We start from the raw sequence: 18,414 nt of genomic DNA, 5'->3' as shown, positions 1-18,414 counted from the left end.
AATCTCTTTGATAATGGCATAATTTAAGTAGAGCAATTGTTCTATTTGCATTTACATTTTCTGCAACGTTCTTTCTTGCTCCGGTCTATTCAAACGCTTCCTCGAAAAACTCTTGATGCTCTCTCCGCTCAACGTTCTAACAATACGACTCTCATAACGCACTGGACCCGCTTAGAAACACTCTCACCTTCCTGTACATATACATATATGTACTTTCAACCACTAGTTACTCAATCTCAAGCACATATCGCTCGTACATTTCTTTTCTAAGCTCTAGTCACTTTGTTAGTTTGAACTTTTTCACATGTACACTGATAGCTAACACAAGGTGTAAATCCACAAAATAGTTTTCCACTTTACACATATTTTTATAGCCTTTCATAATTTACTTACTGCAAAAAATGTCGTACAATAGTATAAACAGGGTTGAAATAGGATTGAATATTAGTGTCCAAATATTGCTAATCAATATTTCACCTGGCTAAATTATCCTCTCGATAAACGATAATTGTAAGAAAGTTCTACTTTGTATAGGTTTTCAATTTTAGAAACATACAGCACATGTCAGAACTATAGATTGGTCAAGTATAATACAAGTTAGTAAAATAAACAGCTTTTATTTAATAAACACGTGCTCAATCTCTATTTTTCTACAACAAAGCTTTAAGACATCTACGTACGTTGTAATAAGATTTCAACGCGGTTGGAGTAAGACGAAATGCTCGTCGTTAGATTATTTAGAATTACATCCTTAAAGCAGTGTTACTGGATTGAGTGAAATCGAAGACATGTTACAATATATATGTCGGAGATGTAGGGACATCGGACCTTTCTTTTGGAAGATTCCCCAATACTTGGGCTCGAGGTGACATAACTGGTCGCCGAACGTAGTCACGGTCACGGGATGAACGAAATGTCTTACAGAGGAGGTACCAGTGTTGAGGGATACGCTGTATAAACAATCAAGTCTTGATCAGGAGCAATGCTGGTTTACGTGGAACTGCCTAGCTACAGCGCTTGGGAATTTGTTGATATTCCCGATCGATATGTATTTGACATGTGTGACTGTATCTGTCTTTTATTTTGCAATCTCCTTGGAGAGTTTTCTGTCATTGACTTGGAGTCAGTCTGAAAGCAACCCAACGTCTGAGTTAACGTGTCTGCGTGCTACAAAATGTATTCCATTGTACAAAGAGTTTACCCGTTGATCGTGGATTCGTAATTAAGCCCAGGAACATTGTCAATAGCTTTTGTTATACTTATTAATTATTTCACGCCTAAAATTTCTAACGAAATCCGACATTGTTACTATAATTGTTTCTATTATTGTTGCTATTATTGTTACTATTATTGTTACTATTACTGTTACTATTATTGTTTCTATCATTGTTATTATTATTGTTTCTATTATTGTTACTATTATTGTTACTATTATTGTTACTATTACTGTTACTATTATTATTTCTATTATTGTTTCTATTGTTTCTATTATTGTTTCTATTATTGTTACTATTATTGTTACTATTATTGTTACTATTATTACTATTATTATTACTATTATTATTATTACCTTATTTATAAAATTTCTAACGAAATCCGACATTGTTACTATAATTGTTTCTATTATTGTTACTATTATTGTTTCTATTATTGTTGCTATTATTGTTACTATTACTGTTACTATTATTGTTTCTATTATTGTTACTATTATTGTTACTATAATTGTTACTATTATTGTTTCTATTATTGTTACTATTATTGTTTCTATTATTGTTTCTATTATTGTTGCTATTATTGTTACTATTATTGTTACTATTATTACTATTATTATTATTACCTTATTTATAAAATTTCTAACGAAATCCGACATATACAACATATGCTCCTTTGATCATTCTTTATTTCCTTCTTGATTAATCTATAATTTTGAAATATATTTAATCGCTCAGTAATTCAATAATATAATAGTTATTAGCATTTCGAACAATTAATTTAGTTATTAACAGAAAGTATGTTAATAGAAAGTTAATAGAAAGTATGAAAGTAAAGGCATCCAGCTAGAAACTCTGTAGAAGGATACTACAAATAGATTTGATCACACGATTACACTAAATCTGTTACGGCTTGTCAGTAATTCACGTGGAAACAACGTTATAGGGAATATCGATTGCAACGTATTTATTTTCTTTGTGAAAATTCTTCGAACCGAGCGGAGAATTATCGAACGTTTTTAAAGAGGAACACACTAGAATAGGTTGATTCGACCAAAAAGGGTCGAGAGCAATTAACCTAGGAAGTAGCACGGTCAGTGAGATATTATTTTTGCGCTACACCAGTTCCACTTTTAATTTCATCGCGCCATGAAATGTCGTATTCTTTTCCACTTTGCCGTTTAATTCACCGGATTTACGGAGCGTTAATTTAATCAGGTTACCCGCTTTCGTCAAAAAAAATTATGACGATTCCGCCTGTGACTAAACCTTGTTCTTCAGTTTCTCAACGCAATTTTTTGGCTTAGCCTCGGACAATTCTTCATACGTTCGCTCAGTTCGATGTCGCTCTAACGATAGAATATTTGTTTCAGAAAATGAATGTTCAAACGTTCCTTTCTTTGTATTGAGAATATTATAAGCTGAATTAAAAATTTAAAATATAAAGTACGTAGAATCCAATAACTAACAATTTTCTTGGAAAAATATTCCAAAAGGAAAGCAACGGTTTAGGATGAAAACCAACATCGTGCAAAACATTTGTACTACTTTTATGTTACTTGGTTGGTATTTATCCTTAAAAGATACATTCATATTACACGAGACACGCCGCCAGCTGTTTCATATTCCATTATTCCGTGCAGCACAAACGAAAAAATGGTGAAAGAAGGTAATGCATCAGTTGCGGCGTTTATTATGCAATTCTTTGGAGAGCGGCACGTGTTAAAAATTAACGATATCAAGGGAAGTACCCGCGTTATGACGGAAGAGAATGCAACATCCGGGCTCGGTAACCGGAAACTTCGACTCGTCGCGCGTTGGTTGGGGAACATCACCGGATGCAGCATTTCGGATGACGCGTTCAATTTTTTAAACGGCTGTCGTTCGTCGAGTTTCTCTTGTGCGAGTTGCCTCGTGAACGAGAATTAAAGGGATTAAGCCTCCTAATGCTGAAAGCGCGGCAAATTAAAGCGAATAGCTTTCACATCGTCTACTTAAGTTCCACAGCTGCTAAAGTTCGCTTCGTTCGCTCGTTTAATCGCTAATGGCTACCCCGCACAAATGCAGTCGGAAACGTTGATAGAATTTGACGTTGCCTCGTCTTTTTCCTGAACTTTCACGAAAATTTGAATTGGTTCTGAATCTAAGTAAAAATAATTATCTTCTATATCTTTGTTATCTAGTCAGTTATCGAATCTTCTCAGAGTACACGTCTGATGTATAATGGTACATATTTCTTTCAAATCATCCTTAATATATCTCTCCTGATGTATTATAGAACACCCTATATATTAATTATCAGATGCTGTTCAAATTAGACCTCGAGCTTACACAACTACCTCTACAGTATGTTCACAATCATGGTATAGGGCACTAGATAATGCAGCATCATAAGTGACAAGCATGCACTAGTGAACATGATTGCTATCGTATGTGTTGATTACTCATATGAAGGGACAAAACTATGCAAAAGATTCCATCTGTGGACAATGATGATACAATGAATGGCACTTAATGTTGATATAAATTTCACACTAAATTTCAGGCAAGAGTTGTGTAGGGTGCTCTTGAAAGAAATCTTTGCTTTCTACGAATTTTTGGGAATTACTTCATAAAAATAACTTCTTATTATTGTGGTCCAATAATTATTGGTAGAATATTGGAGGAATATATGGAAATTGCACAACAACAGTTAATAGTCGAATATAATACGAGTATTGTATTCTAATAACTGTTTCATTAGGGCCATGGTTAATGAGACATTCAGCCATGAATTCCCAACAAATCTAGAGACAGAAACGTCTCTTGGGGGAGATCACTATAAGCAGGAGTTATGATAAACAGTTGATTATTATCTAACTAATGGACAATTGATTGTCGTTTCAGAAGATACGAACACATACACGTTCAAGAATTGACGTTTGGCAAACAGGCAGTGTTTCAAGTGCTCAACTTCAAGTATAGTGTGTTTCAATAACTTGCATAGAGAGACTCGAACAACTAAAGCGCAATTTCTCGATATCCCGTTCTATGGTCATAAACGTGCCATTTCTCGATACTTACTGCATCAAATAAAATGTTAATGACAAAACAATTTAACGATATCTTCAAATAAAATAACTAAGCCTGCAAATTGCCGGCGATTCGCGAATGAAGGAATAGTCTCGTCGTTTATCTGTCATTACATTCCACGAAACCGAAACCAACGCAATGATTATTTCGCGGAGTCTTCAAGCGCCGCCGATTCATCGTGCTTTTCGGGAAAAACAGAGGGCAGGATATAAAACGGGCTGACGCAGCAAAATCGCAGATCGTTTGTTTTCCCGCTGTTGCAGACGAACCGATGCGGCGCCTAGCCAGTCGGAAAACGAATCAGAGAAAAACCAGCTTCGCGTTCAATTAATAAACGGCGAACAAATAAATAGAACGGTGGCATCAAATTCATCCGTTAAACAAGATAACCGTGGAAGGCGAATCGGGCACCGGAGAATCTTCTATTATTTCGACCGCGTTAAATTGAATTTTACAATCCATTTGATACGCATAAAAGAACGATGCCGACTACCGGAGGATTAAACCAGTCGCTAATCGCGAAGCAGTAGCTTCCTGATCATCGCGTCTCGGGATTTCCACCCGAGACCTAATAAAATTCTTCGTCTTTTTGAAAAGAAGAAATCCGATGAAGTTCGTTCAGAGAATATTTTTTCTTTTGCACAATTTCCTTTTTATCTACGAGTACAAAAGCAAAAATAATATGGTATCTGTAAATAGGAAAAACTTTATAGTGTTCGTTAAATGGTTCCATGTGGACACGTAAACAAATTCACAACGTATGACGAACAATTTTTCAAAGCTTATATATGGATATAATAGCGGTGGAAGGGTTAATGCCTAGAGAGAACGTTGGTCGTTGTTTAATTCGATAAAGGGGAGCTTAACATGGTTGAAGGAGTTACGATAAATAACTTGAGCGAGGCCTGCTCGCCAGTTTCCGGCCGAGATACGAAAACGAGTTTCGACGTCGCGTCACCCTAAAATATTGTGGCCCTGATTTTGTGCTGCATCGGTGTCTCGCCGAGGTGCAAATGGAAAATACACGCGATATACTCGATCGATACGTGCCTTCTCTCACTCCCTCCCTCTCATTCTCTCTATTTCGCAGCTTTTACGGTGCTTCAACGTCTCAAAATAATCGCCTGACTGGTGGATGCGTTCCGAACCGGATACCAGGGTAACTATTGCGGCCCCGTGGCGAGCCTGTGGAAACGTCGTGATCGATTCGGTGTTACAGGCCACGGCGAGGGCGAAGGAATAACGACCGCGACCGATATTCAAATTCGCCCGACGAACATGCTGGTTCGATTAAAAAGACTTGAGGTTTCGAGCTGCGTTTACGCCAGGAAAATCAAATATTTAGTTAGAGGAGCTGGGGGAAGGAAAATTTCAGGTCGCGAATTTCGAAACAGCACGAACCCACCTTTTGATTTTATTCGGATTTTTCGGTTCACTCGTATTTGTCTTTTCATTATCATTTTTAGAAACATATGATGTAAAATCGAATGATCTTTAAAATAGCAGTTCAGGATTATATAAATCGTTTTATAAACACAATTGGCTTGACAGTAGGTAAAATGAAGTTGTATGTGTAAGTAATAATCTAGAGATTAATCGAAGAGATTAACAAAAAACCAAAAAAGATGAAGGAATACTTGTTTTGTTTTAAATATTGGAATTTATGTTACATGCATAATACACGTATGTATAAAGTGTTGTAATTTAGCAAAAAAAGTATTTCTCCTTTGTTAGCAGATATTGAAAGTAAGCAGATATGAAGCGAATAATAATATCTGTAATAGGATATAATTTGAAAGGGAGATATTTTACATGAACAAATAAGTGAAATATTTCAAATATTTTTTCGTTCAAAGAAATACATTTTCAAAATTCGTGAAATAGCTTTTCCATTTCACGAGTATCGCAATATAACGAGTTTCGCAATGCAATTACTGAATGCGTGGCCTTATTTGCTGGAAAAAAGCTACATACGTTCTCGCAAAACGTTTATAACGTTCTGCAATATCTTTTGTAATTTACATTCATAACAGCTTGTAACGATAATAATAATTGATTAATTTCCACTCATCCTAAACGAAAAATTTTTAGCTGAATTGTATTTATGCGAGTTTATGGACGAATAGATATGTATATATTCAGTGCGTCAATAATTACTAATTCATTTTGCCAATTTGTTGTTGTTCGAAGTGTTTGCACGGTACATATTGATACTTACATTCACATTTATGAAACTTCTATAATCAATTTTTTCTTCGATATGATTGTTGCTTCTAAATTAAGCATCACGGTCAAAACTGTTAACAAGATCTGTTTCTTTATGAAAAACATGCAGCTTAAAAGACAACGAAAACTACATAATAGGTTTATCGTTACAAAAGAGTGATAACGTTTCAAACTCTATTTCTCTTCCTGCATTGTAACAAATTCTACCACATGCTCTTTTTCTGGAATGTCATCGTTTGCCACAACGTAGTCGTTGTAAACACCGTTTGACGGCTTTTCGTCGCCGAATTTGCGGTCTCGTATTGTTTCGGATTCTTCGTGTATCGTTTTTCAATCGGAACGTTCCATCCGCTTTGTACGATCCCTGTTATCGCTACTCTATCGTGTCGCATATATATTTCCAATATTACTTCCCTCTTTTATTTACCATGTTTCCTATTCTTTTTCTTGTTATCAAGCCCGAGTCGATTAATTCCCTTGAAACAAGAATGCAATTTCTCGAATGAACGAGTTCTTACATAGCCATGCTCATAATCCTCTGTATATATGGCGGAATATATCAGGCAAAGACGTAAGTTTTATTGAGTCGCGAAACCCAAAGCGCGTTTTCAACGCGCAAACAACCAAATATGCATACACGCGATCGCGCTACGTACGGTGTACAAAAACATAAACGTTATTGTCGAAGGAAATGTAAGTGCAGATGTTGGCAAAGGCACGAGACATCGTTCCATGGAGATTAAATGAAGCTAATGGAACGGCAATTTCGGTGTTTGCAATCTTATAACGCATTTTGCCCGAAGAATAATGGAACGCTCATCGACCGGCAGGGAATTACGTAAACTTTAGTGGTACAACACGTTGTTTCAATTTTTCGCCCGGTTTCTTCGAAACTCTAAACCAGTTCGCCGCTTTATCGTCGAGCTTTTCACTTGTGTATCCATCATCGACTATAAACACTGCTTTTCAGCAACTTCTGTGAACAATTATGTGTTCGTTATGATCTTAATTTCTGCTCTATTTAACTCGAGCAAAGCATTTTAAATAAAATAAAATGATGTTTGTGTATACTCGCGTATTTTGTACTAACAAAATTATATCATGGTTCAAAGAGATTGTGGTATATAATGATAAATATAAAATATGAGTGAGAAAACAATACCTCTATCTTAATTTTCGTAATTGGATCTTAAATTTCATTGTTTCGTGTTCAAAGAATAATTGCTCCGACCTATGTTCTTCCATTTCCGAACTACGGCAAGAGATTAAAAGAGATCTTAAAAGTGCGATGCTTCAGAGAAACAGCCAATATTCGCCTTTGGCCGCATTCTTACCCTCACAAAAAGAAGTAGAAAGAATAGAGAGCTATCTTTGTTCTTAAAAGTTCACTATCTGTGTTAAAAGTTTCATACTATCAAGAAATTGCAATGCTATAAACTTACGATTTCAAATATAGTAAATAATGTAGGATCATTACATAGGATCAGACAGAAATACTTTTCGAAACTAGAGTATTGTATTTACGTGTCTTGAGTAAATTATATAAACCTAGTTAGTAACACGGAGGCGAAGAAATGACCCAATATTGTTCTCATCTCTCTGTGAATAGATACAATCCCTGCTGCTGTTTCGTGTTCGAGTAAAACAAGAAGGTTGCCTGTTCTTGCCGACCAACAATATCAGTTCACTAGAAATTCAGATCAAAACGTTTCTGGATTTGTGCATAAATAAATACAGTGGCCACAAAATATATTTACACGTCCCCTTATTTTCCAATGAAGAGCCTTTTTGATCAAATTCTGTATGTATTTCGCTTACATAATATTAGATTATTACAGTCATATGAAAATGTTACTAGACGATATGAAATTATACACTTACATAAATGTATATGATAATAAACTTAGTGTGAAAATATTAAACTAAAAATTAAACGATAGTGAAAATTCACGATAAAAAAAGTAAGTTAATAAATTGATAATAATAAAAGAATTGACAAATCAAGCGAAAAACTGAATTTTATTCTGCTATTCGATATTTTCCTTCTTAGACGTTTAAATATTGCATCTCGGACGCTTCGTCTTATCGCGTTTCTGCTCATCTATTTCCTGCATTCCGAATGTCTCAGTTCCAAAATTCAATTCCATCATTTGCATCTTCCATAACGTAACATTGTGACAACAAGATCAACGATATCTTACGCTTTCATAAATTGTTAGCGTACACCCTCCCGGCTTGACAGATAAAAGCAGCGGGAAATCGATGTTCGACGAAGAATCGTCGCGTTATTGCATTCAGCCTGCGTCTACCCTCGACAGATCTCGTTATTTTTCGTATAGTACAGTTTCAATTGCATTTATCCATGGAGAAGCGCCGCAAGCAACGCTCCCGTTTCTATTCTGCGCTCGGAACTGTCTTCCTTCCGCTGTGTTTCGCGTAGACCGCGTAATTTCTTCGCACAGCTGCGCATCACGGTGCCTAAACGAACAACCGACGAGACAACATGACAATCGAGAGACGAATTTTAATAACGTAAGAGAATGGTTTAATTGAGAACGCAGGTGATCGGTCCAGTCAGTGATAAGTTCTAAAGAAATCAGTGTTTAATCCTTTTAGATCGAATTTATCGAAGTACAACAAAAAATGTCCAGTTTTTATTTCTCTGAGAAAGAAAGAAACAATCGATGGTCTGAAGTTAATTCTGCTGCGAAGGAGGATTATTTCGATTAGAATCTTTTCCTATTTCGTTCGAATTTGAGATATTTTTTGACGTTAAGAAGATATAACTGAGTCGAAAATAACCGAAAAAACGTGACATGGTGAAATACAACTATTCGTTACAGATTTTATACAATCTGGAATATTTATTTGCAACAATGCTTACTGTATGTTTTAAAATCGTGTTTCAATTAAAGAAAAATTAAATTAGCACAAATGACGTACAGTCTACCTACGCCTTTTCAGAATTACGTTATTACGAAATTTTAATTATACGATATAATGCTTAAATATGTTACGGCTAGCCGTCATTAACATAATTCGAATCCAGTGAATCTGGTAACTAGATGGATATGATATTCGTTAATTAATCCTCAAATTGCACATATTAAATATTATATAATATTCGTAATTCATCGTTCAGAAATATAAAATTTATGAGACCATGTAATATGGCGTTGTACGAATAGAAATGGAAGGAAAGAACCATAGATCGGATAAATATGTATTATCTGGCTTGACGTACAAACGGTATCCCTTTCCATCGTAATTCTATCATCTCGACCTCATTTCGCTCACGTCTACTTGCTTTTTCAGCTATTCGCTTTCAAAACGTAATTAACCGTCACGGATATTCGATATGAAAAACAAAACTTATATTCTGATTTGAGACAATAATGGTAAATGTATAAATAACCAATTAAATTAATACCAAATGCAAAATACATCGCAAACATCAAAGAAACGCAAAATATCTTGCGTACTACGATTTTAATAATGATCTCCGGTATCAAAGGATCTCCTATGTGTTACAGTAGAACCTTGATTATCCAAACTAATCATGAATCACGGTATACGGATAATCGAATAACTTTGGTTTCACACAAGAGCAGATTATAGGTCTATCTGAAACTATTTTATCAATATTAATATTAAACAGAAACAAGAATTTTCCTTCCTATTTTCTTGCAAAGAACTATTTCTACCTCTTCTCCCATCTTCCTTTCTTTCTTATAGATTTTACAGATACAAATTTTCGAGATTCGATAAACGGAATGACAAAATCAGGCATTTGTACGTGTTCACGCTTCGAGTAAAAGTGGTGTCTTTATTAAACCGCTTCTTCTAACACCAGAAACAAATCTTTGCCGCAGATCAGCTCTAACGAGCAACAAAGTACAGGCTCACAATGCTTTGCCTCTTGGCAATTGTAATCCACATTGTTCTTCCATTGTTGTAGCCGCATTCCGTGATTGCGTCGGGAATCAACACTTCGTTTGAACCGCGTCTTTCGCCTAGGTCAGTCTCGTTTGATTTTCATATAGGGTTCATACAAGGATTTCCGTAACGCTCGAGTTCAGTTCGATTTCCGATTATGTACACACTGTGTATATTAAAATTTTCAATCTTCGTCCGATCATATCAATATTTGCAAGTACGAATGAAATCCGAATACGAGAAAACCACGTGAGAAGCGATTTCGTTTATAAAATATTAATTTCAAGCTGTGTCGTACTATCCAGGATTATGATACAATTCATATGCTGTTTAGATATTGCATTCAAGTGCACAATACGGTTTCTTTTTGTTTTGTATCATTAAACACGAACTAGACTATTGTCTCAATTGTGTTATTATTTTTTCTTTTTTTTCGTTTTAGAAAATCATTATCCTGTAAATAAAAAATGTCAAAGTTAAATATTTCTAGATCGACGGCCAGTTATTTCAGCACGAAGCATTTGTGTTTTAAAGTAGAATTAGTTGTCAAGCGAAATTTAATTCTAGCGAAGGCACTTGTTTTGAAGGCGCTTTGTGAAGAAGGTCCAAAAGTTTCGAGAAAATCTGGAGCTCACCGAAACTTTTCTTGGTGTTTGAGCAACACTGTTCGTCAATGTTGAAAGCAGTTCGAAATTAGGTTCGTTCAAATTCTACTGTCATTTCTTCTACTGTCATTTGTCCTACGATTTATACTTCGTTAATCTGGCTTTCTTACAAATGTACATATTTTTAACCGAAGATATAGGAAAGATGACAAGTGAGGAATAAAAGAAAAAAAATAAAAAATTCGATGTTAATAAACATAAATTTTCCTTTAAATAATTTGAATCATAATAAATATTTTTCTAAACTTTTAGCATATGCCTTTTCACCAGAGTTAAAAGATGTAGGTAATGTTTAATGTTAAATCTGATGTTAATGACGCTATAATTAATTCGGTAAGATAACCCCGTATGTATTTATATTTCAGACCATCCATTAACGTAATATACAGTGTTACAAAACTTTAAAAGTAGGAGAGAAGATCTAACAGTTTACGAAGAACATCGCTATAAGAAGATTTAATAACGTTAATAAAACAATGATTTCGGTTCTTAAAACTTAAACAGATTTCAACCTCGGGTCTTTGCGGAAAGTTAAGGAGAATTAATAGTTCAAGACAGATTATCCAACTAAAGTTTGGTCATTGAAATTTTCGTTCCTAAACATAACTTAATATAGTCCATAGATTACTTATAAAATACATAAATCTACGCAGTCTTTAGTTTCTAATATAACAAGGAGAATGAATATGTTATGTCACGTTACAAAAGAAATTTCGAGAAGTTTTGTATAACGCGCATAATATATTCATGGAACTTTTTTATGGTAAGTGTTCAAGTAATTGAATCGGTGCAATTTATCAAAATGAATTGCAACCTATACGCGAACAATCCTAACTATATGTTACCTCGATGTAAAAGAGAAACTCGTTATTGTCACGGTAACCTCGAGAAAGTGTTCAAGTATAGCAGCATGACAGAGATACAACGAATAAATCCAATACTCGTGTCGACTAAAATTACTCGACTGTATTGATAAGAGATGAAATTGGCTGGTTTCCGCGTGACAACCTTCGTTCTAATGTCGTTTCACGACGATCGTGAATGCGTTTTCGGCGCGCTTTCGTAAGTGCACGCGCGTGGAAAACTTGATTCCCGGCAATTTGACTAAGTAACGAAGTTTCGAGCCTCTGCCCGTTCAATTCGTCAAAATGGAACGGAACTCGGCCAATTTAAGTGTCGTCCCCGGACTTCACCAAGTGTGTTTCTGTCTCTGCGTCAGTCATCGGCAGGGAAACAATTAATTTCGCGTTACCTGTCAGACCCTGTTTCTAGGATTCACGATAACGTCCCTTGACGTATTTTTCAATGCGACCTGAATTCAAGCACTGCGTTGAAAAATTCAATCCCGTCGGCGATGCTTCGCATTCGCGCCAAGTCGAAACAGACTCGCAGCTGCTGCTATGGATTTCGCATTTCGTCGCACGTACGGCGTATATAGAGTACAAAATGTAATTTTCATATTGTCTTCGTTTTAACGCGATGTTAAAATAATTAGATGCTTTCAGTTATGCACTGGCACATGAAAATATTCGAATACTTGTGAACATTTTTTCTGAATATACTATATGTATAATATCATAAAAACTTATTATGAAAAATTATGGTATTATCTTTATTACGAGTAACGTAAAAAGATATTTAGTACAGGGTTCAGTAATGAACGCCTGCATTCAGTTATATCGCGTTTAACTGCACGCGTTGTGTTCAAAAATATGTAGGAATTTTATTGTGCTCATTCTGAATCTAAAAATGTGTATTTGGGAAATTGGATGTGAAACTTAATTAGGAAAACGTTTGTACGGATTATATTTTCGATAAATTACGTTGTTAGTAAAATTTCATGAAAGACAATAAACCATGCAAATCTCAGAGATGCAAAATTCTTTATAATAGTAACAACTATACCCTTAAATTGTACACATTATATTCATAACGTAATTAAATTTACGTAGATTTGAATTTGCTACAGAATGGAAAATTCCTTGCTGCAAGATTGAGGAAACCTTGGATGTTGATTAAAAATTTAAAATATTGTGATTTCGTTATGTTCAAAAAAAGCAATTCACTTTGCTACACGGTATTCGTTACGTGGCGCACGATACCCCGATTTGTATGCGGTATAAAAATCGTATGACTCACAGCTTTCAACGCATTAATAAGCTTGAGGCTAAGAAAGAAGCGCAAAAAGCCCTGATGCATATTCAAAACGAGAAGGTAGAAGAGGTATATAAAGCACGGGGCGTCCGAGTGTATCGTATAATACCTTTAAAGCTGGCTGAAAATCTTGGCGAAACTTTGTCCGGAGCTTTCAACGTGTCGTCGCGTACCGATGAAAAGCAGAAGAAGGAAAGAAACAAAGAGAAGTGTGGAAAAATTTCGAGAAATCTTATCGACCATAAATACCGATTCATAATTAAACGTGTGTTCTTCATGAGTAGTTTGAGCGACCTTCCGCTTTTATTCCAGAAAATGGTCTATCGATTTTGGCCCCGATTTGAGCACCACTATCGAAACATTGTGTACCCGGAAGATCTTTACTTCTGCCAAATTCCATTCAACATATTACACTCAGCGTAGCATGGGACGCATCAGCTAATCGCGCCAGAATTCCCATGAAATACTGAAGCTTGTTTCTCACTTTCGTTGATTACACACACCCGTTCAGTTCTATCGTGTTGAATTTTCTAACCAACGAATTCACGTAACTTTGGAAAATTACTAGCCCTCGAGGGAGAGGGAGAAAGAGAGAGAGAGAGAGAGAGAGCGCGCAATTTCCAATTGGATTATTCGCGCAAGTGTGTATACGGCGAGTTATTACATTATTTAGCCGATCGATGTCTCGAATTAAGCCCACCGTCTAAATCCTCATCGACCGAATCTTATCTGTGTGTCCAACTATGTGAATTAATTACGATCACGTTCACGTTTGCTTTCGAGACATTAATAACACGACTCAGCAACTATGGAAATTCTAATAATTCTTTTTAATAGATCTCCATATGCGTAGCGACTGTACGGACATAGGTGCGCGCCTAACGCATCGATAGGAGAACGGCTGTCATCAATCATATGCGAAAACGGTTACGAATGGTATCGAAAAACTGTCACGTCCCACGAGAAGGTGTAAAAGGTGTCGTCGAGTATGGAATATAATAAATTCGATAACCGTTCGATATATTAGGTTGACAGACAGGTAGAAATAGGTTGCCTATAAGAGAACAAAGATCGGCTAATAAAATTTGGTAAATAAATGTTCGCTGTTAAGCTGATCATAGGGCTTCTTGTTAGCATGGGAAACAGTGGTATTTTAACTTCACAAAAACACTGACGAACCACGCATTTAATTATAATTACTAATAATTCGAATAGATAGTCCAAATAAAAATCTATATAATGAACGATACTTCCAATTACTCGATGAAAATCTTCGTTTTCTCAATTGTTGTGAACATATTATCGAAAATACGCTCGGAATCTTTCTATAGTTCTTAGCGGACTAAAAATTCTGTGTCGCGAGACTGGAGCTATTGTTTGATCAGGAAGAAGTTTGACTGGGAATTCGATTGGAGCACGCCGTTCTTAGCTGGTCGAACTTTTTGAAACCGAAGTAGCAGGAAATAAAATTCTCGTCCATTTGCCTACTTCTTCAAATGTTTACTTTCCTTTTTAAGAGTTCCGTCAGTGATAAAGAAATTTAATCAACTCGACATTGGCGAACGCTTCCACGTCCTACCTTTTAAATCGAGAAACTTTTCATCAAAAGCGGTCGTACTGACGCCAAACAGAAGTAACGGATTCCGGACAACAATGGAGATTATGTTATCGATCGAGACGAGTGTTTCTTCCACTCGCCTCTTGCTCCCTGCCACCGTTTCAGACTAAAAACTCGCATTTCCATGTAAGATCTCGACGAAGTCGGTGCACAAAGAGACGTTCGATCTGCTTTTACAAGATGTCAAACGCGTTTGCACGTAGCCACTTGCAGCCTTTTCTTCGACATGATACATCTTTCTGAAGTCGGTAGCTTGTTGACTGAAATCTCTCCATTCGCAATTCTGGGAACTTTGCCATAAAGTGCTCGTTAGCTAACACCGCCATTTTAAAACGGTGAGCAGTTCCAATTTCATAAGAATTAAGCGCTAGTGTTCTCGAAGTTGTCCCTAATCTTTGCTTGATATATTTCGATAATAAATATCATTAAGGATTCCAGTACCAGCAATAGCTGTTAAATTTCATTTTCTGTCGAAACTGTTTCAGATATACGATCTTCGCCTTTTTTTTTTTTTGTCGCTCGTGATTTATACATGTCGGGACCTTACGGTACTTTCCAGTACGAGTAACCGGCATATGGGATTTACGAACCAGTGCTATCGGATTAGAAATTTATTCTGTGTCCTGAAAAATATATCCTGTGTAGAAACTTTTCCGGTGTATATAAAAATCCATGAAGCAGTAGAAACGTCTTTGTGTAGTTTTCCATTAACGTACGTAAACTTTTAAAATAAAGAAAAAGACTGTAATAGCACCTAAAATTTTGTAATATTACCGTCAAGAAAATCTCATGGCAATTTATATATATAATATCCTAATAATACATAACAACATAAGATGTAGAAACCATATAATCTCGAACAGAGGGATTGACTCCATTACAGAATCCTCGCATGTAAAAACTTAATCGAGACTCTTAACCTAATGACAGTATGTACTAGTAGCTGACATCTTAGCTATTATCTTAGTCCAGAAGCTGTTCCTCCGGTAGCAAGAAACTCATTGATATTACTACAATTATCCTCCCAACAAACATTATGCTACTATTATCACCATAATTGAGAGCAATTACATAAACGATTCACTGAGAATTTATCATCAATCGGCAAAAAGCAAATATGTTTAATAATATTACAGGGATATTATCCACCTATTTTTTTCTATTGACGAACTGCATTCCCACTTGACAATCCCACATCTGGGCACAAATAATTTATACATATTATTCCCATCAAGGGATTGACAAGGTTAAAATAGGATCGTAAATAACGAGGGAAGTTAGAAAGCATTCAACTGTAACCTTAATCGTAAATAAAAGTTAGTTTGCGAGGTAACGGGTTGTCTAAGCACGCGTTCACATCCAAATTAGGGGCAGAATTCTTGTCGGTGGGCAAAGAGGAATAATGCAAATCGTAATTCAATGTGATTCAACGTCGGGAACCGGTCAGAGAGCGATTTTGCGTTCAACCCTGGCAACGAAGGTCGCGTAGGCAAAGTAATGCCCTACATAACTGCTTCGAGAGTAGAAATTCTCGTTCCTTCCCTCTCTGTTTCCCCCGTTCCCTTCGGAGCATAGTTAACCGTGGCGGAATACCAAGTGGAACGATAAATTCTGGCGCAAAGTGCTCGTCATAATTTACGATTAAAAGCTGGATCGGTTCGCGAGCGACCTCTATCAAATTATCTCAAGTGATTATTAATTCCGTCGTAACCTACGCGTGCATCGTAAAAGAAAACTATATTTCGGGAAGTTATAGTGTAGATGAAAAATAGTCGTGAAGAAAGTAGGAAAAAAGGTAATCGTTCAGTCGTAATCGTTCCTGACAGTAAGATCGTTTTATGGGTTCACTAGAAGGATAGAAGCATGGTCGCATTTCTTCTGGTCCCCAGTGACAGATGTGGTTTATGCGAAGTTCTCGAAAAATCCGTCACACGAAACGTTCTTACTGCAGCGACTATATTGGTTTCTACCAATTACTAAAAATATAAGTTACTGAAACAGGTTACGAGAAATCGACACGTTATTAAGCTTATTAAGTTAATTGAAGGTTTTGTCGGAGATTAAGGCTTGCTGGATATCTTTAGAACATTTGAGGACATCTTGGATATAAAAGTAAAGGGTCTGCTTGATGTTTCTATACCGTTAATTCGACGCGTTTCGATAAAGGATTGAAAATTAATTAACTTATATTTAAGTAACATTTAATTTAAATCTACCTAAAATTTATACTTTTATTCCAAACGTACCAATTTTTACGTACGAAATAAAGTTCGAGACCCTTGAAATTTTTTTTTGAAATATAAATAATTACATCTCGGTAATCCGATTTCCAGTGCGCGCTTTTTAAATGTCAGGCAGCTGAGTACGCAATGACACTCACATGTACGTAGAAAATACGCGTAGGTTCAGATAGTATTTACCAAGTAAGTACAGGAAGTATTCTAATATGTCTCTGAATTCAAATATTGACATTTTATATGAAATTGAAAGATAAGAAGCTTCTAACCCACCTTTACATTACGCCGATATATTTCTTCTTACCGCTAATATCACGTGGTAAATATTTAATTGAAAGCTCTTTTTCCAATAATTTTTATCTTCAGTAAAAATCACCACCACTATATGTAAAAGATGTTCTCATCAAATTGATATTCAATGTATAAATAGAAAGTCACTCATTGAAAATATAAATAAATACAACATAAAATTTACTTTGACAGCTATGAAAAAGTTATAACATTCTGTACAAAGCACTTGAAACTCAGTTGTAAATCACAAAGAACATATCGTAAAATTTGTTGAAAATAGAAGTAACTTTTTATCCTGATACGAGCCATTAAAGAATATATCTACTAACGTATATCTACTAACGCCAGACTATACATCATACATAAAGTGTCAGCCAAGAGAGCAAACACTCGAAACGGAACAAAAGCAGGTTTCCGAAGCATCCTAGGATAAGTGTTGCAATTTCTGTAATCGCTATAATTCTCACCGACAATTTCCCAACAGAATTGTCAGTATGTGTGCGTAAATTCTGTACACAGCACACGTCTTATTCGACGAAAGATATCTTCTTCCTCGGCTATACATCTCTACTTTCGCTTTTATTGCAGAACGAGGTGGTTGCCGTGGCTCTGAGAGTTCTCTTAAGCAAGGAGGAGGAATCGTATCCAACCACGAGGTATCTGTAAGTATTTCATTTTGCAAATATATCCCCTCTAAGATCGTTCGAAGCAAGCTTACGTCGGCAAATATCACCTAAAATAGAGGACAAATGAGAAAGGTTGGTCGAAGCTTTTAATGAAATTTTCCTGTCGCCGAGCAAAACGAAGCGTGAAAGAGAGAATCGATATGTATTTAGAAATTCTCACTTCATGAGTTCATCATCGAAGGATTAAATTCGCGATAAATGTTAAAACCATATTCTACGAAGTACAATACGTGTCATGAGCTGAATTTGTCATCGATTTCCAAATTCATTCAGAATTGTCGCGTCGGGCTAATCGCAAATATTATTGAATCATTGAAC

At 35.8% G+C, this 18,414-nt stretch overlaps 1 protein-coding gene across 1 annotated transcript in view; it reads left to right on the top strand.

Annotated features, from left to right (window-relative positions):
- LOC126915832 (head-specific guanylate cyclase) overlaps window positions 1-18,414 on the top strand; it is a 49,899-nt gene that overhangs the window by 12,477 nt on the left and 19,008 nt on the right. Inside the window, exon 2 of the mRNA XM_050720927.1 lies at window positions 17,999-18,072. Within this exon, the coding sequence (XP_050576884.1) occupies window positions 17,999-18,072 (74 nt within the window). The remainder of the gene's footprint in view (window positions 1-17,998; window positions 18,073-18,414) is intronic.

Source organism: Bombus affinis, chromosome 4 (genome assembly GCF_024516045.1).
Source record: "Bombus affinis isolate iyBomAffi1 chromosome 4, iyBomAffi1.2, whole genome shotgun sequence".
NCBI classification, from domain to species: Eukaryota; Metazoa; Arthropoda; class Insecta; order Hymenoptera; family Apidae; genus Bombus; species Bombus affinis.
The sequence above is the reverse complement of the archived record's forward strand: the minus strand, read 5'-3'. Positions and strand labels throughout refer to the sequence as shown.